This window comes from Rattus norvegicus, chromosome 6, assembly GCF_036323735.1.
Source record: "Rattus norvegicus strain BN/NHsdMcwi chromosome 6, GRCr8, whole genome shotgun sequence".
In the NCBI taxonomy this organism is placed as follows: domain Eukaryota; kingdom Metazoa; phylum Chordata; class Mammalia; order Rodentia; family Muridae; genus Rattus; species Rattus norvegicus.
The window spans coordinates 62,852,799-62,875,687 of record NC_086024.1 but is presented as its reverse complement, the minus strand read 5'-3'; the positions used below and the strand labels follow the sequence as shown (position 1 = coordinate 62,875,687).

Here is a 22,889-nt window from a genome sequence, read left to right as displayed (position 1 = left end):
GTAGCCATTTATGGTTACTTTATGGCTAAGTACTGTTCAGAGCAACTTTAACTTAATTGTTTTATTTTTGCCAACATCTAGGATTGAGTCCAGGGCCTCAACCATGTTAGGCCAGTGATCTCCCACCGCATTATACCCCTTTCCTCTTTTTTCCCCTTGATTTTGCCACTGGGCCTCATTGAGTTGCCTAGGGTATCACTCTGTAGCCCAGTCAAGCTTTCAACATTCAATCCTCCTGCTTTAAAGCTTCAGAGTATCTGGGATTACAGGCCTGCACCACCAGGCTTGGCTCAGCCACTTAATGCAGTGAATTTATTATTTAAATTTCTGCTATTTATTTAACTCCCATATGCATCTTGCTCCTTATCAAATTCTTCTGAGGGGAGGAATTAAAATATTCTGAACCCAGGACAAGTGGTATCGAGGTGATAGCTTAGTCAACAATATGCTGTAATAAAGTGACAATATCTTAGATAATTGTTGTGTCATAGAAGTTCAACGTGGAGACTTGTGACCTTGCTGATAAGATACCACCTTTATAGGGTCAGCATGGCTTGATACCATGTGGCAAGCACTTCAGAATGAGTAAACTTTTCTCTTTATTGTGCCATGGAAGTGAGAGACTAGCAGTAGAACCTGTCAATGGGATGATACAATTCCAAGACAGGTAGACTTAGTGAGCAGCTTAGGGGACAGTGAAACATGGCCTCTGGAGGATACATTTGAACCAGTAAGCAAATAGCTAATAATAACTAATGTAAATATTAGCCTAGATAAACTACTATAAATACTAAACTAGAATGGTGGGCTTCAGCTCTGCCAGCGCTGTGTTCCTTATGTTATCGTAATATTGATGCAATCAATATTATAAAGAACCAATAGGAAGCCAATTTCTCCTTAGTCTCTTGTGCTAAACATTAACCCACTCTAGATACCAATGGCCAATATTTAATTTAATTGTTTATGCTCCTTCGCATTGGCTTTATAAATGATATTATTTAGAAGTCTAGAACGATGAACAGTAACAATAAGTTTATATTTAGCTTCCTGTTACATCTGTGCTAAGAATTTTTGAGCCTGGATATTAAAAAAGCTTCACGATCCACCAACCTGTATCCCTGTGGCATTTATTTTACAATTAGCGTTTGTTTAATGCCATGAAGAAATCTGCTTCTGTAGCATAAAGATATCCCTGAAGTGGGAGATGACTGAACTATGGAATTAACACTTCGCCCAGAGCCAAGGGCAACCAATGTGTCATAACTGGATAATGTCAATAGGATCTGTATAGATAGGTGTTATTGCAGACATGATCGCATGGGTTTCTAATCATTACAAATCTGGAGTTAACGTTGTTTGAAAACCTATATCTATATAAACATATTCATAAAAATGAAAATTTAAATGACCTTCTAAGGAAATCATTGTTCATGTAAATAGAGTATTATGCCATTTATAAAGGGAGGGGACACCATTCTCCAAAGTTGGTGAAAATAAAAAAGAGGTTAGTTACTGAGGGAAGAGGCTCAGAGATGGTATAGACCAGAAACAGCTTTGGGGACAGGCCACAGCTTTGAAGACCAGATGCTTTTTGTAAAAAAAAAAAAATGTGTAGCTAGGTGGTGGTGGCACACACCTTTAAGCAGGAGCAGTAGATCTCTGTGGGTTTGATGTTAGCCTGGTCTACAGAGTGAGCTCCAGGACAGCCAGGGCTACACAGAGAAACCCCATCTCAAACATCACCACCACCACCACCACCACCACCACCACCAAAATCTGAGGCTCAGAACCCTCACAGTCTCTTTAAATATATCTGGATGCAAAAATAAGCTGTAGCAGATTTTTAGAAGGGCCATTGTACTTGGCATTTACTCTGGAGTGATGGTCATTGAGCCTTGAAGAAATCCATTGTAAATATTCGGTGATTGTTTTCTGAGGGTATGGGGTTGCTTTTCTTTGGGAACTCCAGAACCTTAGCATGACTCCAGTCATTAAGATATTGCTGGCAAACCTAGAATTCTTAAAATGGCTGCGATCACTTAGATAATGGTTCCTAGGTCAGAAGAGACTAGGGTACACTGTCATTGACTTGCTAAAAGGCCTTTTGTGCAACAATAATGAAGTGCTCTTGCGAGGCAGTTTAGAGTTCAGCGCATCAGAGACTGTGCTGCCCTGCTGCTAGGACGCCTTCCATCCATCCGTGTAACTCAGAACACCGACAACAAGTGGATGTGTGCTCATTCGTTTCTTCCATTTGCTCAGACGTGAAGTAACTGCCTGACCACGTTAATATCTTTTTCTACAGACTCATCTAGTGGTCTCTACCCACATAGGAACTTATCAAGGACCAGGGAAACCCACATACATCCCTGCATTGAAAGCGAATTGAGCATAGACCAAAAGCTGACTTGTTAGGGGTTATAGCCCCCGCTGTCTTCTATGGTATTGGTACACTTCAGACAACCCTAGAGTAAATCTTGCCTAACTCATATCTCTTGCCTCGCTGAAATAAAGTCCTGTGTGGAAGACTGTTGGAGGAGGTAAGATTTAAACAATGGGAGGAGAAGAGAATGTATTTTATAACCAAGTTCTAGTGGCATTTATACACACTGCAAATGCAGAGATAACTCAAACGGAAGAAGTGACTGTTCTGTTCCTTCTTCAGGGTATTGCCAACCACTGCCAGGCTGATCATGCAGGGTCTCTGCTGTACTTAGACAGGGATAAACAGATCTATCTTCACTCCGTAGTCTAAAGTATAAGATTTGACCAGGACCACACACACACACACACACACACACGTATGTGTACGTTGGGATGTAGCTAAGTTGATAAAGTGCTTTCCTAGCATTCTCAAAGCCCTGAGTTTGATTCCCTGACAGCACATAAACTGACCATAGTGGGGCACACTTGTAATCCCAGCACTTAGGAGGTAGAAGGAGAAGAATCAGAAGTTCAAGGCTCATTTTCTGCCAAAGAGTAAATTTGAGACCAGCATGGTACATATGAAAGAGACCTTGTCTCTAATTAATTTAAAAATCAACAAGATATACTGTCTTGACATACAGTCTTTTTGGCAAAACCATTAGATTAAGATATAAAAACAAAACAATAAGAAATGTAAGTTCCCAAGGAGAGTTAGAAGTTCATTATAAAGCCACCACTTGAACACTGATCTCGGTCAGAAAGGGATAGTTTATTGGACATTCGCCCAGGACTGATTGATCATGGCTGCATGATGATTGGGAGCTGGCTACACTCAAAACCAGGGTCCTCTAGATCTTTTCAGTCTTGAGATCCACAAACATCCACGTCAAGTTATTTCATCAATCAGGATTTAGGGATAGGGGATTGATTTCCCTAGGAACATGCCTTTGTTGTACACTTACCTTGTCCTCATTGGTTGGAGTATTCAAGTATGGCGGGGAACTTGCCTTGCCTAACATTATGTCTTAACTTGCCAACCAAGATGTCATGACCTACATCATGTCATTTTTTGCCAAGCAGGATGTCGGTTCCCAGGGAAGTCTTGGGCACTTAAACTTTATTTGATTCTTCCTCAAAATGGAAGTCTTATTCCAAATAGCTTCTTATATTGATGCAAGTGTCTGTCTTATGTTGGGGTCCATCCCAGGGGTAGCTTATAAAGGCAGGAAACCATAAAAGCTTATACACAGGTGCAGGAAGTGCTTGCTGCTTGGCAGTTGGTTCAGGTCCAAGCTTACTGTGAAAAAACTGTACAAAGCCCTTCTAACTGACCTCTGTTGTGATTGGTTTCCAAGAGCACCAAAGCACAGAACATGGCCGAATCTGCCATCAACCAGAGCATGAGAAAGTTCCCTAGTAATAGCACATGAGAAATTTTCCTTATGACATTAGGAACAGCAGATAATGATAGGTTAGCCAAGTAACAGTTAACGAGGCCTTAACACTTTACCTAGACTTTTGTGTTTGTATGGCTTTTCAAGATGTATGGCATCGTTTACAAACATTTAACTTAAGTACATTGAAATGAAATAATTCAGTCAGTCACAGAAGGACACTCCATGGGATCAGTAGCAACAGATGGCTGGTGACCCCTGTGTTCAGCCACACCACTGGGGGGCATTTCATCACAGTAGTGAGTGCCAGTGGATAGCCCTGTGCTAGATCACCTCATGGGCACCTCACTGACCCCAGCCTTTTATCCACACATGTCCCATGCTTTATGCACTCTAAAACTCCTCTACTCACAACCCAGTACAGCAAATCCCCCTGTATCTGATTAGACAATAGAGGAGTACATGTATTTAAGAAGCTGGAAAGCTCGTAGCAGAGAGCAAGTGTTGGGTTCTCGTGTCTAGGGAGTGGCAGCTGCTATGGGAGGTCACAGCCCTTCCTCAGAAGTCCCAGTGTTTGTTTCTATCAGCATCTTCCCTATTATCAAATATTTGTCTTACCCAAGGCACAAAATGCTCTGCAGCCAGTAAATACAGCAGGCAATGTGCTTACATTTCATTATGGGTTTCTACGCTCTGTGTGCTTGATCTTCATTTAGGGAAAGGAACATGGATGCAAAAATTACCGAGGATTAAAGTGTTCCCCCCATGAAATCTTGGAGCTTTCTCTGCTCTAAGGATAGCCATGCATATTAAAGTGACAAAGACATGAGTGGGCTGCTTCATTTTCGATGCATGGGACCTTTAGTGGTGGTCATGGTTCTGGTAATGACAACCAGGAAGTTCTGAGGCAGGAGACTGTACATCTGAAGCCGAGATGGTTTATTGAATCCACTGTTTAATGTCAAAATCTGACTTATTTACAACTGAGCTCTTGTTGAAGAGAGAAGAGCAGCAGAAAGGTTGGTTAATTTTGATAGAGGACAAAAACCAAACCAAAACAAACAAAAGAACCCCTCTAGTTACATAGATTTTCAACCTTTTGAATTCAGGAAGGAACCTCAGGTTGTAGATTGTTTCCAGTAATTTCACTGACATGGCTGAGAAGAGTGCAAGCCATTCCCACTTCCTGCTCAAATCTTCCCTTTTAGGGCCTACGTGATTCTTCCTGGAGACATGAGGCTCCTCATTGGCACATCTACATCTTTGGGTTGTCGCTTCTCTGATACAATGTTTTAGGAGAGTTAGGAATCCGTTAAGAACACTTCCTGTGCTTTGATGACTTGAGCGGCCTGTGATGAATCTGGGAGACGTCAATGAACAGGAAATGATAATTACTCTAGGTGAAGTAAGGACATAGATATTCTGTTCCAGAAGGAAGAAAAAAATACAAAACAAAGCAAGAAGCCTTTTGTGTGTGTGTGTGTGTGTGTGTGTGTGTAGTATAATTTTTTACTCTTTTATTTGATAAGGAAATAAATATACTTACTACTAAGATTCTATGAAATATATCTAAAATTTGTAGAAAAAATTTACACCAATATATCTGAGGAAAATAAATATTTTTCTATAAACGTTATTATTTTATGAGTTCATATTGTCGATAATGCTCTGTAGCTTAAATTTTTACTTGATATACGAATATTTTCCTTCCCATAAATACTGTTATAAATTTAGGATTTGTATAGTTTTCCATCATTTGACTATAGTCACTTTAATTTAATCAATCTCTTACATACTAGGCATTCAATAGTTTGCCCTTTTTATTATCAAACATTGTCATGAAAATTCAGGTTATTTTTCTGTACAGTTATCTCTCTCTTTTTGAGACAGGATTTGTCTGTGTGGCCTTGGCTCTGTTGGAACTTGCTCTGTTGATCAGACTGGCCTCAAACTCACAGAGATCTGCCTGCTTCTGTCTCCAAGCACTGGCATTAAGGGTGTGCACTATCATCTCCAGGCTTAAGTTTTTTTTTCAGAATGAACTGCCACAATAAAACTATCAACTTAAGTAATTGGTATGTTTTCTGTTATACGTGGCTAAACCACTTTCTTCCTTTTTTTTTAAAATTTATTTATTTATTACATATAAGTAGACCGTCCGTAGCTGTCTTCAGACACACCAGAAGAGGGCATTAGACCTCATTACAGATGGTTGTGAGCCACCATGTGGTTGCTGGGATTTGAACTCAGGACCTCTGGAAGAGCAGTCAGTGCTCTTAACCACTGAGCCATCTTTCCAGCCCACCACTGAGCCATCTCTCCAGCCCTAAACCACTTTCTAGAATTTTCCTTCACATCAGACAGTGGTTGTTGCTCACATTTCCTTCACATCACAGATTGTTGTTGTTTGCTATTTAGTATTTTTATTTATTTTTACTTTGGGGCATGTTCTCCCGTATCCCTGACTATCCCCAAACTCAAGAATGGCCTTGAACTTATGATCCTCTTGTCTCTACATCCTGAGTGCTGGGATTACAGGTGTGTGCCTTCATGTAGGATCCAACTTGGGGTTTCATGCATCCTGGGCAAGCACTCTACCAGCGGAGCTCCATTCCTGCTCACAACTTCTTCTCTTAAGGTCTGCTCACCTGTACACTTTGATGTGATGAAAGAATTTCTCTGTTTCAGAACATAATGGCCACAGCATAGGCAGTCCTAAGAAGAAGAAAAAAAAGAGACAGGTATTGGGGAAAGATGGAAACAAGTTCTGCAGGGCGGGGAGTTGCCCACTCCAACCCCCATGAATAAAGAGTATGCTGCAGTCTCACCACCACCCTGGGCTAATCCCAACAGGAGAACCAAAAGCACTTCCTGTGCACTCTGTGGAGAGATGAAACTTTGGGAGTATCTGCAAAGCAACTGTGGCCCTTTAGTTAAGATTATACAGTCTGAAGCCAGAGTTCAAACTGCTTTGTCACTTGAAACGGTGGAACCTTGAACACGGTATTCCTCAGACTTTGCATTTTCTCATTTTTTTAAAATAGGCAGTTGTAAAATGGGATAAATAACAGGGCTAGCTCCTAGGGTTGTTGTGACAGGAAGTGACTTAATAGAGTGCTTAGAGAGGTGTCTGGTGCATCTGTTAAATCAGACTTTAGAGTTACCTTCATTGCACATAATGGCACTCAGAAGTACTGGCTGAGGCACATAGTGACTAGTAAGGGGAAAAAACATACACAGACCCTGTGTAGTACAGGTGGATTAGACAAGTTGAGTGCTGGTGTTTAAGAGTAATTTTCAAAGAAGTAAAATCAAATGAATGAAGTCTTACAGCGATATTCAGTGGCTGCCTCAGTTACTTTCTATGACTGTGACAAAACATCATAATAAAGGCAACTTATAAAAAGGAGCTTTTAACTCGGGGCCCATGGTTCTAGAATCGTGGTTCCCAACCTTTCTCGTGTTCGGATGCTTTAATACAGTTCCTCATGTTGTGGCAACCTCAACCACAAAATTATGTCATTGCTACGTCATAACTATAATTTTTCTACTACTATGAATTGTAATGTAAATATTTGATATGCAGCCCCTATACGGGTTCCAAGCCACAGGTTGAGAACCTCTGTGTTTAGAAGCTTAGAGGATAAGACCATTATGACAGGGAGTAGAGCAACAGGCAGGCAAGCATGGTGCTGGAGCAGTAGTTGAAATGCTGAGAAAACAGCCATGAGAAAGAGAGAAGGCCAACTGGAATGGCATGGCTTTTGAAACCTGACCGGCTACTTGCTATGACACACCTCCCTTAAACAATGCCACACCTCCTCCAACAAAGCCACACCTCCTCCAACAAAGCCACACCCCCAACAAAGCCACACCTCCTAATCTTTCCCAAACAGTTTGACCAACTTCTGACCAAGTATTCCAAATATACATACATTCTCATTCAGACCACCACAGACTGAGGGCAAAGGCTGTGTTTAACTAATTTCTTAGAGAAGCAAAACCATTATAAGAAAGAAACCTTCAAAGGACAGGCGTGTGCATGTGTGGAAGTGAACTTCTGAATCGGTACAATGCTGACGCTTGTACAGCGTAGAGGTGATTTTTATTTCTACCAGACAAAATCCTGTGCTTCTCTGTGAAGAACCACTTGACGCCATCTATTTCCTACAGCACTAGATCAGAAATCAAAGGAAAGATGCAGACACTTGGAGCATCAGATTGCATGAGGTGTCCCTGAACATTATCTGTGAAATAATTCTTATTGTCTCATTCAAAAACTTGAAAAGCGTTCCCTGATTTAGGGAAGCATGTAACCAATTATTTCGAGTTAACTAAGAGGCATTAAGAGAACATGAGGGGGAATCTTAACCTCAGTACTTACCGGTTAGCTTTATGAAACTGTTCCAGCTTTTGAGTAACAGCCCTTTTCTGTGGGATTAGTATAACAGTGTCTGGTTCACAGATCTAATGAGGATGAAATGACTTGACTTAAGTTCTTGATGTGACTCACAGCCACTCAACGAACAGGGACTATTATAAACTTAATTATAACTAACTGAGCCAGGTAAGGAGTCATCATTCAGTTTTCGCTTGTGCCACACCCATTACCCTAAGTAGAAGCTACATCCAGCAAGAGAAAAAGCCCGGGGGAAGGAAGTGGGGAAGGACTCCCACAGGGGACACAGAGGATGTCATTCTGATTAGAGAAAGGAGCTAGGGAGAGAGCACTGGAAAACAGCACCAGGCTGGTAATGCACAGCATCTGCAAGCGTTCTGAGATCCCCACTGAGGAGGGTTGGCTTGACAGAGTAAGTACCCGAGTCTGAGTGGGCTGAAGCGCAGATCCAGAGGCTAAGTCTGAACCTGGTGACTGTTGGCAGTTGACAGCCCGTATTTGTCAAGTCACCCAGATGCTGGTTGAATACCCGGAAGTTTAAAAGTAATTGGTACAGAATAAGTAAAAATCCTGTTGTTTTTAATTTTGTATCATTTTTGAGGTATGGTTGACAGTGTTTTTTTTTAAATACATATTGAAAGTAGACAAAGTGATCTTTAGTTTTGGTATCCATGTATATTTGTGAAATAACTGTCACAATCAAACTGATTAGAGTAGAATATCACTGTTCTCTTTCTCGTGTGTCTGTGTGTGTCTGTATGTGTACATGTGTGCATATGCATACAAAATTAGGATCCACTCTCTTGGAAGAATGTAAGTATGCAGCCCTTTGACTAGTGACTGAACTGTTCACTAGGTTTCTAGCACTTTTTCATCTTGTCACTGAAATTTACACCCCAAGGCCAAAGTCTTATTTCTGCCATGCCCTGCTCTCAGGAATCCATGATCTACTCCTGCTTCTGTGAGTTCAAATACTCCAGGCTCCACATATGAGTGAGGGCATACCACATCTTTCCTCCTATGTCTGACTTATTTCACATAGCAGAATGTCCTCCAGGTTCAAAAATGTTTCAAATGGCAGGATTTCCCTGGCCAAGTTATATTCTTAAAACATAGGGACAGTATAACATAAGGATCAGCAGGTAATGTGCTAGGTAGTTTATGACTACAAAAATGAGGTGAAGTGGAAGGCAGGAGGGAGTTGTCAACATAACTGGGACCAGTGTCAGGAGGAATGGGGCCTTCACGAGAGTCCACATGAAGGACCCATTACCATGACCATAAGAGGGAGCACTTAGTGACTCAGTGGAGAGCAGGCTTTAAAGTTCAAGAAGAGGATGTTGGAGATATCCTGATACAAGCAGGGGAATGGGAATGGCCAGTCAGGAATTTGATAGACGAAGATATTTCAAACAGGTGCTTACAGGAGCAGAAAGACAAGCAAGCTCTAAGCTTGAGTGACAGGTCTGAGTTGGAACAACAAAAGTTTTGTGGCAGTCAGAAGATACCATTCCACACATAGACGCCTCATGGACCGGAGGCCAACCATACAGAACTGAAAATGAAGACTTTTACACTTATGTTCAATCTTGCCTGGAACAATAGAAAAGGTGCAGTCTGTTTCAAAGATCAAAATGTATAGGATAGTTGACAAAGTGATGTAATTTAATTATTTTGCTCTTTCTAGGCAGGGTATATAATCCTTTTTTTTTCTTTTCTTTTTTTTTTTTTTCCTGGAGCTGGGGACTGAACCCAGGGCCTTGTGCTTGCTAGGCAAGCGCTATACCACTGAGCTAAATCCCCAACCCCAGGGTGTATAATCCTTAAGGGACAGTCAAGGTGTTTGGAAACTCACTTACACTCCCCAGTAAGGTGCTTGGTAAATGCTTTGTTGTTGAACTGAGGTTTAGGACGATCCCTAGAGAGATGTGAGCATATGCCACCTCTACCCTGGAGTTTTCAGCCTCTAGCCTGTTTTCAGCAAATTGCAATGGTTCAATTCCCAATTGTGCTAGCATCCTTCGGGAGGCTGATTAAGACACCTGGCTAATATGGGAATTGCTGTCCAGAAATTAAAAGTTAACGTAACTCCAGTTCCTAGTCTCAGCTGGCCCTATGGGAGACTTGCCATAGGGTATATCATAACTAGTTATACCCTTAACTAGTAATAGTTATACCCTATAACTAGTAATAGTTATACCCATACTAGTTATACTCTTAACCAGAAATATTCCCAACTGTATGTTGGTTGGGGTAGAATTACAAAGGCTTCAGGAGGAGACTGAGTGATTCTTCCCTGCCCCATTTGCTTTTATCAAATTAAATGTGCCTTTTTTATTGGATAGTTTATGTATTTACATTTCAAATGTTATCCCCTTTCCCACTTCTTCCCTCTCCCATCACTTCTCTCCCTGTTTCTATGCTCCCCCTCCCACCCACCCACTCCTACCTCAACACCCTAGTATTCCCCTATATTGGGGCATTAAGCCTTCTCAGGACCAAGTGCCTCTCTTCCCATTGATGCCCAACAAGACCCTTCCTCTGCTACATATGCAGTTGAAGCCATGGTCTCCCCAATGTGTAATTTTTGGATGGTGGTTTAGTCCCTGGGAGCTTGGGGTGTCTTGTTGGTTGATAGTGGTTTTCTTCCTATGGTGTTGCAAACCCCTTCAGCTCCTTCAGTCCTTTCTCTAACTCCTCCATTGGGGTCCCCGTGCTCAGTCTGATAGCTGCAAACAGAGAGTTTTTGGTTTTGAGTATTTTAATTTGGGATATTTAACTTTTAGCAAAAAGCAAAAGCAAAACAAAACAACACAACAAGAAAACCTTCATTGCAACCTTTTAGATTTTATAATAATTAAAATGTTTTGTTGCTTACTGTGTAAATAAAAGTGTCAAGTTCCCAGAGCCTTAGTCCCCAGGTGAATTTCCAAACTTGAGATTGTACGGAAGGTCACAAAAGGCTTGTGTATACTTAAATTATTTGACATTCAGTAATGGATATTTTCACGCAACAACAGTGTCATAGTTACTTTTTTTTTGCTGCAACAAAAACCTCCATGACCAAGGAAGCTTATAAGAGGGTGCATTTAATTGATCTTATGGCTTCAGAAGATTAGACTGTGATGTGGAATAAAGGCATGGTGAGAGGAACAGCCGAGAGCTCACATCTTGTCATTAACCATTTGTTGAATCTATATGAACATCTTCTGTCCCTTTCTGAATTTAAATTGATATTATGACAATCACATTATTTAGAGGGAGTTTATATTTTATGTCTGTCCTATGATATTTATGTCAATTAAGTCAATGAATCAAACTTCTTAAAAAAAAAACTTAATTTATTTACATTCCAGCCATTGTCTCCCCTCCCAGTCCCCCATCCCACAGTTCCTCATCCCATTCCTCCAATCCCTTGCCTCCAAGAGGGTGCTCCCCCCCTCACCAGGCCTCTCCCTTCCCTGAGGCCTCAAATCTCTTGGGGATTAGGTGCATCTTCTCTCACTGAGAATTAGGTGAATCAAACTTATATTTTGTGACTTTAGTATAAACAAATGCAGAGCAGATTCAAATGAATATTTTCCCAAATAACATAACTGAACTTTTGGGTTGCATCACACATGCAGAGCATTGATAAATATATTTATCTACTCAGCGGATAAATTATGTGTGGAGCATCAACTCTGTCGCTGGTTATTCCAAAACTGGAAGCATATAATGAAACAAAGTTTAATTGTGGTCCATGATACAAACTGTGTATTGTGGGAACTGGACTGAGGATGGGGGATGAGAAGCAACAAAGTCATGTGACAAATCCAGGGAAATCTGACTCAGGGTGCCAGCATCAGGGCGCAAATCTGAGTTTATTGCGCAGCACATAAACTGATCTACTGTGAGCCAATCCCAAGCCCCTAAATCCTCTTCCAGTCGTATCTCGACACACTGTCACCATGCCCCAATGAAAGCCATGCTTGATGAGGTTCCTTAGAAGGAGGGGGCATTGTCACCTGTTAGGACTTCCCTGAAGATGAGGCAAGCAGCTGCCGTCCTGGCCTAAGGTTCCTTTTTGCTGTCTCACGGGTACCGGGAGCCATCTTAGATCTAAGGACTTGTAGGGCAGATCGGGACTCTTCGAGGAGTCGCAAGAGCCTGTGTTGCCTCCCTTTCTATCCCATTTTTTTCCTTCACAAGGTTGACCTCCACATCCCTCAAGGTATTTGTGCTTTAGGTATGGTGTGCATACCTGCATGCTAGGTATGAGCCCTGACAAAACCCTCTTAAGAAAGAGATGTTTAGTTTTAGCTCACACTTTGAGTTCCATTCAGTCATGGCAGAAGCCTGAGGTGGCTGCCCATTGTTAGGGAGTGTGGAGTGATGACTACTGACACTCAGCTACCCTTCTTTTTATATCCTTTCGGGACTCCAGTCTAGGAACTGGGGCTGCTCACATCTATGGTAGATCTTCCTACCTCGACCTAACCAATATAATGCCTCATGGATGTGCCCAGGACTTATCACCTAGGAGGTTCTAGATTCTATCAAGTTGATGGTTAAGATTAATTAACCATCATCATATTTTATCTCGAGACAATAATTTAATTTGAGGAACCAGTTAGTAGAAACTGGAGTATTTTTTATAAGCAAAAGGCCTCAGAAGAAATCTGGTCTGCTATGGAATTGAGCTGAAGAACTCATTTTACTTAATCCCTGTTAGCCTAAAAATAAACGGAGGCCCCTGAGTTTTCACATGGGCCTTTTTGGAAGTGCATGCCAGCAACAGGCACAGGATTTGTTTACTTCATGCCAGCGGCGCTTTGACCCAGGGGAAAAGGCCTGTGTTACAGAAATTGATGAGAAATTCATGACTGTGTTATTTTAATTACATAGGTTTTATAATTGACATCTTTATAAATGTCAGATGGTTCATTGTTTTTAAAATTCTGCACAACTTTTTTTCCCTGTTCACCTTTCCCCAGGTTTTAGGGAGAAAGCCTGAACTTCCAGATGGGGACAATGATGATGATGTCATAGCAGACATAAGTAACAGGAAGATGGCGAAACTCTACATGGTGAGTTGCTGGGGTGAAATTCTGCGTTTGGTCCTGGAGAGACTGTCTCTACTGTAGTAGGGAGCTCTCCTTGCCCTTAGAGAGAAATGTGCAGGTGATTTTTCACATATGTGTATTAAAATGATCACCCCTGTGGCTTTTGTTCTTGTCACTAATGGTAACAAAGTTACTGTTGTAACTTACAGAGTGTATAGTTACCTGTTAGTTTGTTATATTTTGATATAGTACACCTGATAAGAATGTTTCCTTTGTAGAATAAAACACTTTGTGAGCTTTTTCTTATAAATTCTTGGTAAGATTGCAAAATATTCATCTTCTTTAGAATATCCTTTTAGTACACAAAGGGCTTTCTTTGTTCCAGGAAGGTTAACTCTCCGATCAGTCAGCTTGAAGGAAACAGGGTGGAACCAGCCTGGGGTCAGGACTGGTTGACCTAGTGCCCAGTGGCTTCTGTGGTGAATGACTGGGCACATTCTTCTGAGGCTCTGCTTTCTGAAAGGGAGGGAAGGAAGTGGGGAAAGACACAGAGAAAGTGGTTTTAGTAGGGGATTATTCAAGTTTCTTCCAATGACAGAATTTTGAATCTACTCTTGTAAAAGCAACAAAAGTCACACAGCACAGCAGAGGAGACTGAAGACAAGAGTCTCCAAGTGCTTCTCTCTTACAACTTCCTAAGGAAGTGATTTGGAGCAGATAGTATCTCCCTGCACAACTTAGTGACTTTCTTCTTTTCAACAGGAAGACACTGTATTTGGTGGCTTTTAAGGACCTTCTTCCTCTTCCTCCTCTTTTCCTCTCCTTTTCTTCTTTTGAACAGGGTCTCTCTATGGTCTATGTAGTCCTGGATATCCTGTCACTAGATATGTAGACTGGACTGACTTTGAACTTACAAAGACTACTTCCTGAATGCCAGGTTTAAAGGCATGTACCACCACACCTGGTTGCCTTTCAGGAACCAAGTTCATTGTCCTGAATGAAGATGGATTATTAATTTGCGTAACATGACTTCCTTTTTATAATGAGGAAGTGGCTTCTTTTCTTCTTAGGTGATAAAGGAAAATATGATTATTACATCTGCTAAATATTGATATTTTTAACATGATCCATACAAAGATTGTTAACAAGTTTGTGCATCATTACTCTTTTTGCAATCTAACAAATGTTATTTATTCCCCACCATTGATCAAAAACTTTTCCCTCTTGGACAGCATTATGTCTGAAAGAAATAGTTCAACATAGTAAAACATTAACCTTATACTATAGCTCCCTCTATCGGAAATGTGGTATAATGTACAAATTGGGGCCAAATAAGCCTGGGAAGCCAAATCTCTGTGGGCACTTTCTGAACATACAGCATGCAAACTCCCCTTGTTGAGGCAAAACTTGGTTACTGATTGAACTTGGGTCTGGAGTCTTCATATTTAACAAGTAAGCAGCTGATCCCCTGGAAACCCACAAGCTGACCTTTGAAAACCAGGCATTGAGATGGTGCATAAATATCACCTTCAACTTGTACGACCACCTTCAAAATTGCCTTTATACATGGCATTATCTCTACTGCGACAGAAAACAACTGACCTTGATAGTTTTCTCAACATATAGCTAAATTTCTGGACTTAGATTGAAAAGTATCTATAGTCATCAACTACACTGTACAGATGCTTTCTCCAGGGTAGTGACTACCATTTGATAAGGATCCAGTGACTAAAGTTAAATAAATTTACACTCAGCCTTCTGTGTGCATATAATGAGTATATTAGAGTGTCACCTGCTTGAAAATTTTGCTCTAAATTTTAAAATAAATGACCATGGAACGAAGAACTCACAGAACTTAGTGAACACAAGCATCGTGGTAGCCCTTACACAGTACAATTATAACCACGGTTTTCTGATGCCTTAGAGACAGTGTCAAAGTTTAACTTTCCATTAGAAGTTTTTCTGCCTTTAAATATCTTTCTACAAAATATTTGAGGTACGATTGGGTCCAGGGATGCTTTGTCTCTGTCTTGAATCGTCTCTGCTACACTCTCAAAGCATGCAGTATATTCTCATGACATCTGCAGAGTGTGTAACTACCACTGGAACACAATTTTCGAATGATTCTCCACAAAATGAAATCATGTAGTCCAAGTGTTTTCTGTTAGGTTTCAGATGCCAGTGGGTCCATGAAAGTGACTCTGGTGGCTGAAGAAAACCCGTTCTCCATGGGCATGTTGCTTCCTGAAGAATGCTTCATTTTGGACCATGGTGCTGCAAAACAAATCTTTGTGTGGAAAGGTGAGAGATGCCATTTCTATGGTTGCTGTATTTCAGATTTGATGCTTTTCTCCTAGGGGTTAAAAGAAATCATCCTTATTTTTAAAAAAAGCATCTCTCTTGAGAATCAGTCTGTAAATCTCTCACCTAAGACGCAGCTGGTGGTCACATGTTTGGAACCATGCAGCAAGGGTTAGGGAGCTAAGAAAAGCATTTGCGTATCAGAAATATAAATTGTTAGACACACAGTCAATTACTGTGATAGTAAATGCATTTAACGTGCCAGGGAATTCTGCTGTCCTCCCATTGCTCTATTCAAATTAAATTATTTTGGTATGTACGTTTTTCTTGATCATGTAGTCTGTTCACATCGGGGTCTAACCATCTGGGCACTGCTTAGATTCTGAGACTAGATGAGGTTTAGGCATGCTCAGGGCGGCGTGGTCACATACAATACAGTACATCCCCTTCTGTAATTATATATACCTTTATCTTTCTTTAGGTAAAAATGCTAACCCGCAGGAAAGGAAGACTGCCATGAAGACAGCTGAGGAGTTTCTACACAAAATGAATTATTCTGCCAATACTCAAGTATGTGTGAAACGAAGCCACTAGAAGAACCATTAAAACTTGAGAGAGTCGGGAAGTCTCCACAAAGCTCATGAAAAGTTTGCTTCAAAGCAGTGTGTGTGTGTGTGTGTGTGTGTGTGTGTGTGTGTGTGTGTGTGTAGTCATTCTCCTGTTGAACATGTACCATCTTGTGTCATGTGTAGTCTTTTTGTGAGCTAAGTTTTGCAGAAAGTGGAGGTCAGACTATAGGGCTACACAGAGCTGTGGATGTCCTTGGTAGAATGCTTGCCTAGAATGCATGAAGCACTGGACTCCATCTCAAGGACTGCATAAAACTGGGTGTGGTGGTGCACACGTGTAATCCTAGTAGTTGGTATGTGCATTTCATTCAAGGCCATTCTCAGCAACCTAGAGAGTTTGAAGCCAGCCTGCATTGCATGAAACCCTGTCTCAAAAAATTAATAACTTCCATAAAGACCACCAGCCATTCTTTATACTATTATAAAGACCCAAGTATCAGCCTTATAATATTTGGTTTCCTCCAGATCAAGCTACTCTTTTTTTCCCCATGATTGTGTGTGTGTGTGTGTGTGTGTGTGTGTGTGTATCCTGTCACAAATAAAACAGTGGGATCATTTCTTCCTGGTCTCTTGTGAACCTAACATAAAGAAACATTTATTCAGTGGTAACATATGAAACCTTTTCCTCATCTTTATCATTCAGCATCAATGGATTCAGCTGTGAGAAAAACCTAGGTTGAATTGCTGTAGTTGCGGACTTACAGAGTTACAAGTGTAGTCATAGAAACGAGGACAGTATTTCTATTACTTCATTCTTTCTCCGACTGTAGCTGTTCTTCTTGGCCTCTTACTTTCCCACTGATAATTTTTTTGTGTTTTAAATTGCAGATTCAGGTACTCCCAGAAGGCGGCGAGACACCAATTTTCAAACAGTTCTTTAAGGATTGGAAGGATAAAGACCAGAGTGACGGCTTTGGGAAGGTGTACATCACAGAGAAAGTGGCTCAAATAAAGCAGATTCCATTTGATGCATCAAAACTGCACAGTTCTCCGCAGATGGCAGCCCAGCACAACATGGTGGATGATGGCTCTGGAGGGGTGGAGGTACTTTTAGGTCTCTCTTTCTGTCTATGCTTTCGTCAGGCCTCTCTGTGGTATCTGGGAGGGGGGAATAGCGCCTTGGCAAACTTTAAAGGTGAGTTTTACTTAGTAAGGAAAGAGGCCTAAAACTATATATACTGAGTTATGGGAGTTACAGCCAAGAGCTGCTAGTCCATTTGTACATGTGTGTGTTGATTCTCTTTAGGGTAGTGGTGGGCACAGCAGCTTTTTCTGTCAGAAAGACTGTGTGTGGAGTTGTGTAGAGTTGTACTCAGAACACGCCAACTACCACCCACTCCCTAACACATGTCTGAAGCATTCGTGAAGCAAAATGAAATAAGAGCAGATGTTTCCTAAGCACTTATTATTTATTTATTTATTATTCCAGTAATCAAAATTGCTAAAACTCCCCTAGTTGTCTTAAACTCAAATCTCTTCAGGTCCAGTTCACTCTCCAGTCATCTGATTTAGTGAGGACTGGTTAATAGCTTCTCTCCTCTAAAATATCTTCATGGCTCTCCAGCCTTCCTGAAGCTTCTCTCCTGCTAGAACCTTCAGGATTTGATCCTTGGTCTCCTCTTGACATCTGAAGTATCCCCACTCCTCCATGCACTATTGTCAAACAGTTTCCATCCCTAGTGACTCAGTCCAGTAACAGGTATGTTGTGGTAAAATTAAAAATGAGGTTTTCTTTTACCCTGCACTAGATGCCGCCACCGTAGTGCCCCATGACATCTATTGGATATTTTCGTCTCAGTCAGCAAAGCATCTCTCCCGCTTAGCTCCATCCCATATCACACTGCTGATGGCTACTCTCTGAGCCTGGCAACAATCTCTCTACCCATCTAGTTCCCAAAGCAGTTTGCCACCATGCCAGATGTACACATCCCAATTCCGTGGCAGGCCCAGTATCCGGCCACCACACACTCTCTTGAACTCAATGAAATCGCCACATGAAAGAACACACAACACAATAACCTCTGATCCAATTAATAATATGTAATTTGCTCATCTAGACATACAAAGCCCTGTATACACCCATCCCTTAAGAACATTCATAATAACCTATAAATGTGCAGAGGGGAGTCTTAGCATTCGCCTCCATGTTCTCTCAGCTGCTCCTTCTCCCTGGCTCCAGTCTCCTCCTCCTCTCTCAAACTTTTCTCCCCCCTATCCTTCCTTCTCATCCAATGACAGGCCTCTTTCTTGTACTTGCCTTCACCTGCGTAATGGCATCATCCTAGATAGGTACACCTTCTTCTGAGGATCTGTCCCTCACACCAAAAATGGCCTTCTCAGTGATATAGGTAATGATTTGTGTACGGCACAATTGTTATCCAAATGTAGCACATCATTGTTACTAGATGTATCACAATCTGTTATTTAATCATGGGCTTCTCCTAGATCTTTCCTCAGTTCCTTGTGGACAAGAGTTAACTCCTTTCTGTCTACATCCCTAGGTCTTACCACAATGCTTGAGCCAAGAATACCTGATAAGTTTAGGAGACAGTTTTTCCTCTTTTCAGAGAACAGAAGTGTGATGCTAAGCTTCTTAGGCGTTGGCATGTGGGAACAAGAGCTTCAGCATTCAGATGCTACCATGGGGGAAGGATCAACCTCCTGGTCTGTGTCCCTCTCCTGCTTGGGTATCCTCGCTGCAGCCTAGCACAAGCAGCTTTGTAGAATGTACTCTGAGCAGACCGAGCTCCTCATCACCAGCTGTGCCTGCGGTGCAGGCTTAGGCTCTGGCCACAGCTTCTCTGAGAAGGCATCCTGTGGCACACTGGCACTGCTAATGCCTGGTGTCTGTGTTTAGGATCTCGAGGTTGGTGAGGCTCTGATGCTAAGCCCTCTGCTCTCTAGAAGGTATGGTGAAAGGATGCTTCTCCTTAGACGCCCTGTACTGTTCTCTGGATTGGGCATTCCATATTCCAAAGCCATATACTGACCTGCTTTTCCCCAGCACCCACATGGGAGGAACTGCCATTTACACAGGTACAATGCAGTGCCTGGTGGCCTCTAGCTCACTGGCCACTTCACAAATGATGAAAAAGTTTTACTATAGATTTGAAGCATATTTCTGACCTGAATTGTTGTAGTCTTATTGTAGTAGTACCATATTATTTTCATTAATTCACACACATGCATGCACGCACACACATCAATAGTATCAAAATTACTGGGCAAGTTGGCACATGCTCATCTTCTTAGCACTTAGCAGACTAAGGCAGACGGATCATGAGTTCAAGATCAGCCTGGAATACATAGGGAAATCCTGTCTCAAAACAGAACAACAACAAAATTTAAGAACAAAATCATCAAACAAAGTTCTCAGAACTGATGAAGTATTGTGGAGGAAACAAAAGAGAGAGAAGATTTTAAAAATTAAGAAATTTGTTAGCCTTCTTGCTTTTGCACGATTTAAAAACTGTTTAGAAAAATAACTAAAATTTTGCTTGATAATGAATTTAAAATGGAAACGACCTATACTTTATGAATAGTATTTTAGGTCAGTGAACTTTTAACAGTGTCTGTCTATGCTGTCTCTCAGATCTGGCGTGTGGAGAACAGTGGTAGGGTCCAGATTGACCCAAGCTCTTATGGTGAGTTCTATGGCGGTGACTGCTACATCATCCTCTACACTTATCCCAGAGGACAGATCATCTACACGTGGTGAGTCTTTCCATGGGCCATGCACATACAAATGACTGTACTCTGTGCAGCATGAGGTAGAACCATCCTTTGGTTATCTGTACAACGTGCAGATAGTACTCAGATTCTACGCACTGTGGGAATGAATTTCCCAAAATAGCAGGCATCAGACAGACATGGATTACTTAGGAAAGTCGCATAAGGAGCCAAGGTCCAGTTTCTTTAAAATGGAGATGAAAATGTCCTGTCCATTGTACACATTTCTAGAAATACACAGGGTGACCGATCCAGGATCAGTACTTACAAAACAACAGTAGCTTTGACTGCTCTGGTTATGTTGAACTATTGGCTTCCTTTTGATATTTTATAGTTTCAAGTCTCCTTTTGAAATGGCTGCATGGGATGCTATTAAAACTTAACTAGAAGCCAGTGTAATTTGCTTGCATTCCTCTAGGCAAGGGGCAGATGCTACCAGAGACGAGCTGACGATGTCTGCGTTTCTGACTGTTCAGTTGGATCGGTCTCTCGGAGGGCAGGCTGTGCAGGTTGGTATACTTACCTTCCCAACTCATGCAATTCCCCATTTTCCTAGCCCTCTTCCTGATGAAAGCGCACTTCCCACATTCAGAAGGGATCTTGGGATTTTTTGTGTTGATTTCTTTTTATTTTGAAATTCAAATATTTCATCAGACACTGGTCATCTCAGATTCTGGAGAAGAGGAAGCCACTGAAAATAGAATAAAAGCATGGGCAACCCAATAATTTAAGAGACCAAGAAGACACATATTCATTTACAGTTTTAAAATTATTCTTCACACAGGAGTTTGGTTTTCATAAAGATGAATTTTAAACTGAAGACTTGGGTGAAACCAGTGAGATTATTTATCAACAAGTTTCCAGGAGGATGTTTGCATGTTTCCCACTGTGTGATAAACATAGTGATTCAAATAGTTCACATTTCACTCCTACAGTCAGCAATGGCGTACAGTAACATTGTATGTTTTATTTACATTGCAATTCGGCATGTTTGAGAACCAATCTTATTAAACATTGCATGAAATTTCCCTGTTTAAAACTTTGATTTTAGGAGTGATAAATTTTATAATTCTACCCTTCAAATGGAGGTTAAAAATGTATAAAAACAGATATAAATTATGCTAATAGTCATGTCACAATTCTTTCAAGGTGTTTTGCAGAATTAAAAGTAGATTTTTGTTACAAAAGATGGAGAAAGGGAGGTAGTGTTTAAAAGTTCAAGTTTAGTGCATTTATTTGGAATGACTATGAAACTGATACACATGTGATATTAGGATTCAAGATGAATTTTATTTTGTAAATTAATTTATTCATATGATATTTTATGTAGATGTTCACTTTTTCTTATGCCTCAGTCAAGTTTTGAAAGTCCATGAAAAAAAAATTCCTTACCTGCCTTCTTGCAGAAGGGGAAATAATAATATAAAAGTATATGAATTAAATAGAAAGTATAAGGGAAGAGGTATACTAATAAAGTGTAATAGAAGAGAAGATGCATTATTTTGATCAGGTGTGGTTTATAACATTGCCAAAATATTGTTTTTAAGTGAGTATATTGCATTTAAGTGAATATTGCAAATTAAGTAGTCATTCATCAACAACAACGAAAATAGACCAAGAAGAAAGCAAAGAGTCTCTTTTCTTCAGAGTCCACTGTATGCCACAGTTATTAGACATCTCCAGCTGTGAACAGTTATAATAGACAGACTTATGTGTTGATATAAGCACATCCTAACCCTGAGACCCTGTGAAAATGTTACGGTACAAAGGAGAATTAAGGTTGCTCATTGGCTGGCCTTACGTGAGGGAGATGACCAGGGATTACCAGATAAAACAAAACACTCAACAGTGTCCTTAGGAGCCAACGAGGGAGAAGGGCAGAGTGAGAATGATGCAGTGTGATGAAGACTCCATGGACCACTGCTGGCGTTAGGGAAGAAAGGGACCCAAAATAGAATACAGGCAACCTCGAGGAGCTGAAAAGGGCAAGGGAAAGAACACATCCTAGAGTCCCTGCATATCTTAGTTACTGTTCTAATGCTGGAAGAGACACCATGACCAAGGTGACTTATAAAAGGAAGCATTTAACTAGAAGTTTGCTTACAGGTTCCAAGGGTGACACCATGGCTGTCATGATGGAAGCATGGTAGCAGGCAGGCAGCAGGCAGGCAGGCAGGCAGGCAGGCAGGCAGGCAGCAGGCAGGCAGGCAGGCAGGCAGCAGGCAGGCAGGCAGGCAGGCAGCAGGCAGGCAGGCAGGCAGCAGGCAGGCAGGCAGCAGGCAGGCAGGCAGCAGGCAGGCAGGCAGCAGGCAGGTAGCAGGCAGGCAGGCAGCAGGCAGGCAGCAGGCAGGCAGGCAGGCAGGCAGGCAGCAGGCAGGCAGGCAGCAGGCAGGCAGGCAGCAGGCAGGCAGGCAGGCAGGCAGGCAGGCAGGCAGGCAGGCAGGCAGCAGGCAGGCAGGCAGGCAGCAGGCAGGCAGGCAGGCAGCAGGCAGGTAGCAGGCAGGCAGGCAGGCAGCAGGCAGGCAGGCAGCAGGCAGGCAGGCAGGCAGGCAGGCAGGCAGGCAGCAGGCAGGCAGGCAGGCAGGCAGCAGGCAGGCAGGCAGGCAGCAGGCAGGCAGGCAGCAGGCAGGCAGGCAGCAGGCAGGCAGGCAGCAGGCAGGTAGCAGGCAGGCAGGCAGGCAGGCAGGCAGCAGGCAGGCAGCAGGCAGGCAGGCAGGCAGGCAGGCAGCAGGCAGGCAGGCAGCAGGCAGGCAGGCAGCAGGCAGGCAGGCAGGCAGCAGGCAGGCAGGCAGGCAGCAGGCAGCAGGCAGGCAGGCAGGCAGGCAGGCAGGCAGCAGGCAGGCAGGCAGCAGGCAGGCAGGCAGGCAGGCAGGCAGCAGGCAGGCAGGCAGGCAGGCAGGCAGGCAGGCAGGCAGCAGGCAGGCAGGCAGCAGGCAGGCAGGCAGCAGGCAGGCAGGCAGGCAGG

The 22,889-nt window shown here is 42.1% G+C and overlaps 2 protein-coding genes across 2 annotated transcripts in view; one reads left to right on the top strand and one right to left on the bottom strand.

Moving 5' to 3' along the window:
• The window catches only part of LOC120093247 (60S ribosomal protein L29-like), a 613,897-nt gene that overhangs the window by 353,744 nt on the left and 237,264 nt on the right, over positions 1 to 22,889 (bottom strand). The gene's annotated exons all lie outside the window — the stretch shown is intronic.
• Positions 1 to 22,889, top strand: part of Scin (scinderin) — a 78,647-nt gene that overhangs the window by 39,600 nt on the left and 16,158 nt on the right. The window contains exons 5-10 of the mRNA NM_198748.2: positions 13,197 to 13,289; positions 15,434 to 15,566; positions 16,048 to 16,136; positions 17,024 to 17,239; positions 19,788 to 19,909; positions 20,343 to 20,433. Coding sequence (NP_942043.2) covers positions 13,197 to 13,289; positions 15,434 to 15,566; positions 16,048 to 16,136; positions 17,024 to 17,239; positions 19,788 to 19,909; positions 20,343 to 20,433 — 744 coding nt within the window. The remainder of the gene's footprint in view (positions 1 to 13,196; positions 13,290 to 15,433; positions 15,567 to 16,047; positions 16,137 to 17,023; positions 17,240 to 19,787; positions 19,910 to 20,342; positions 20,434 to 22,889) is intronic.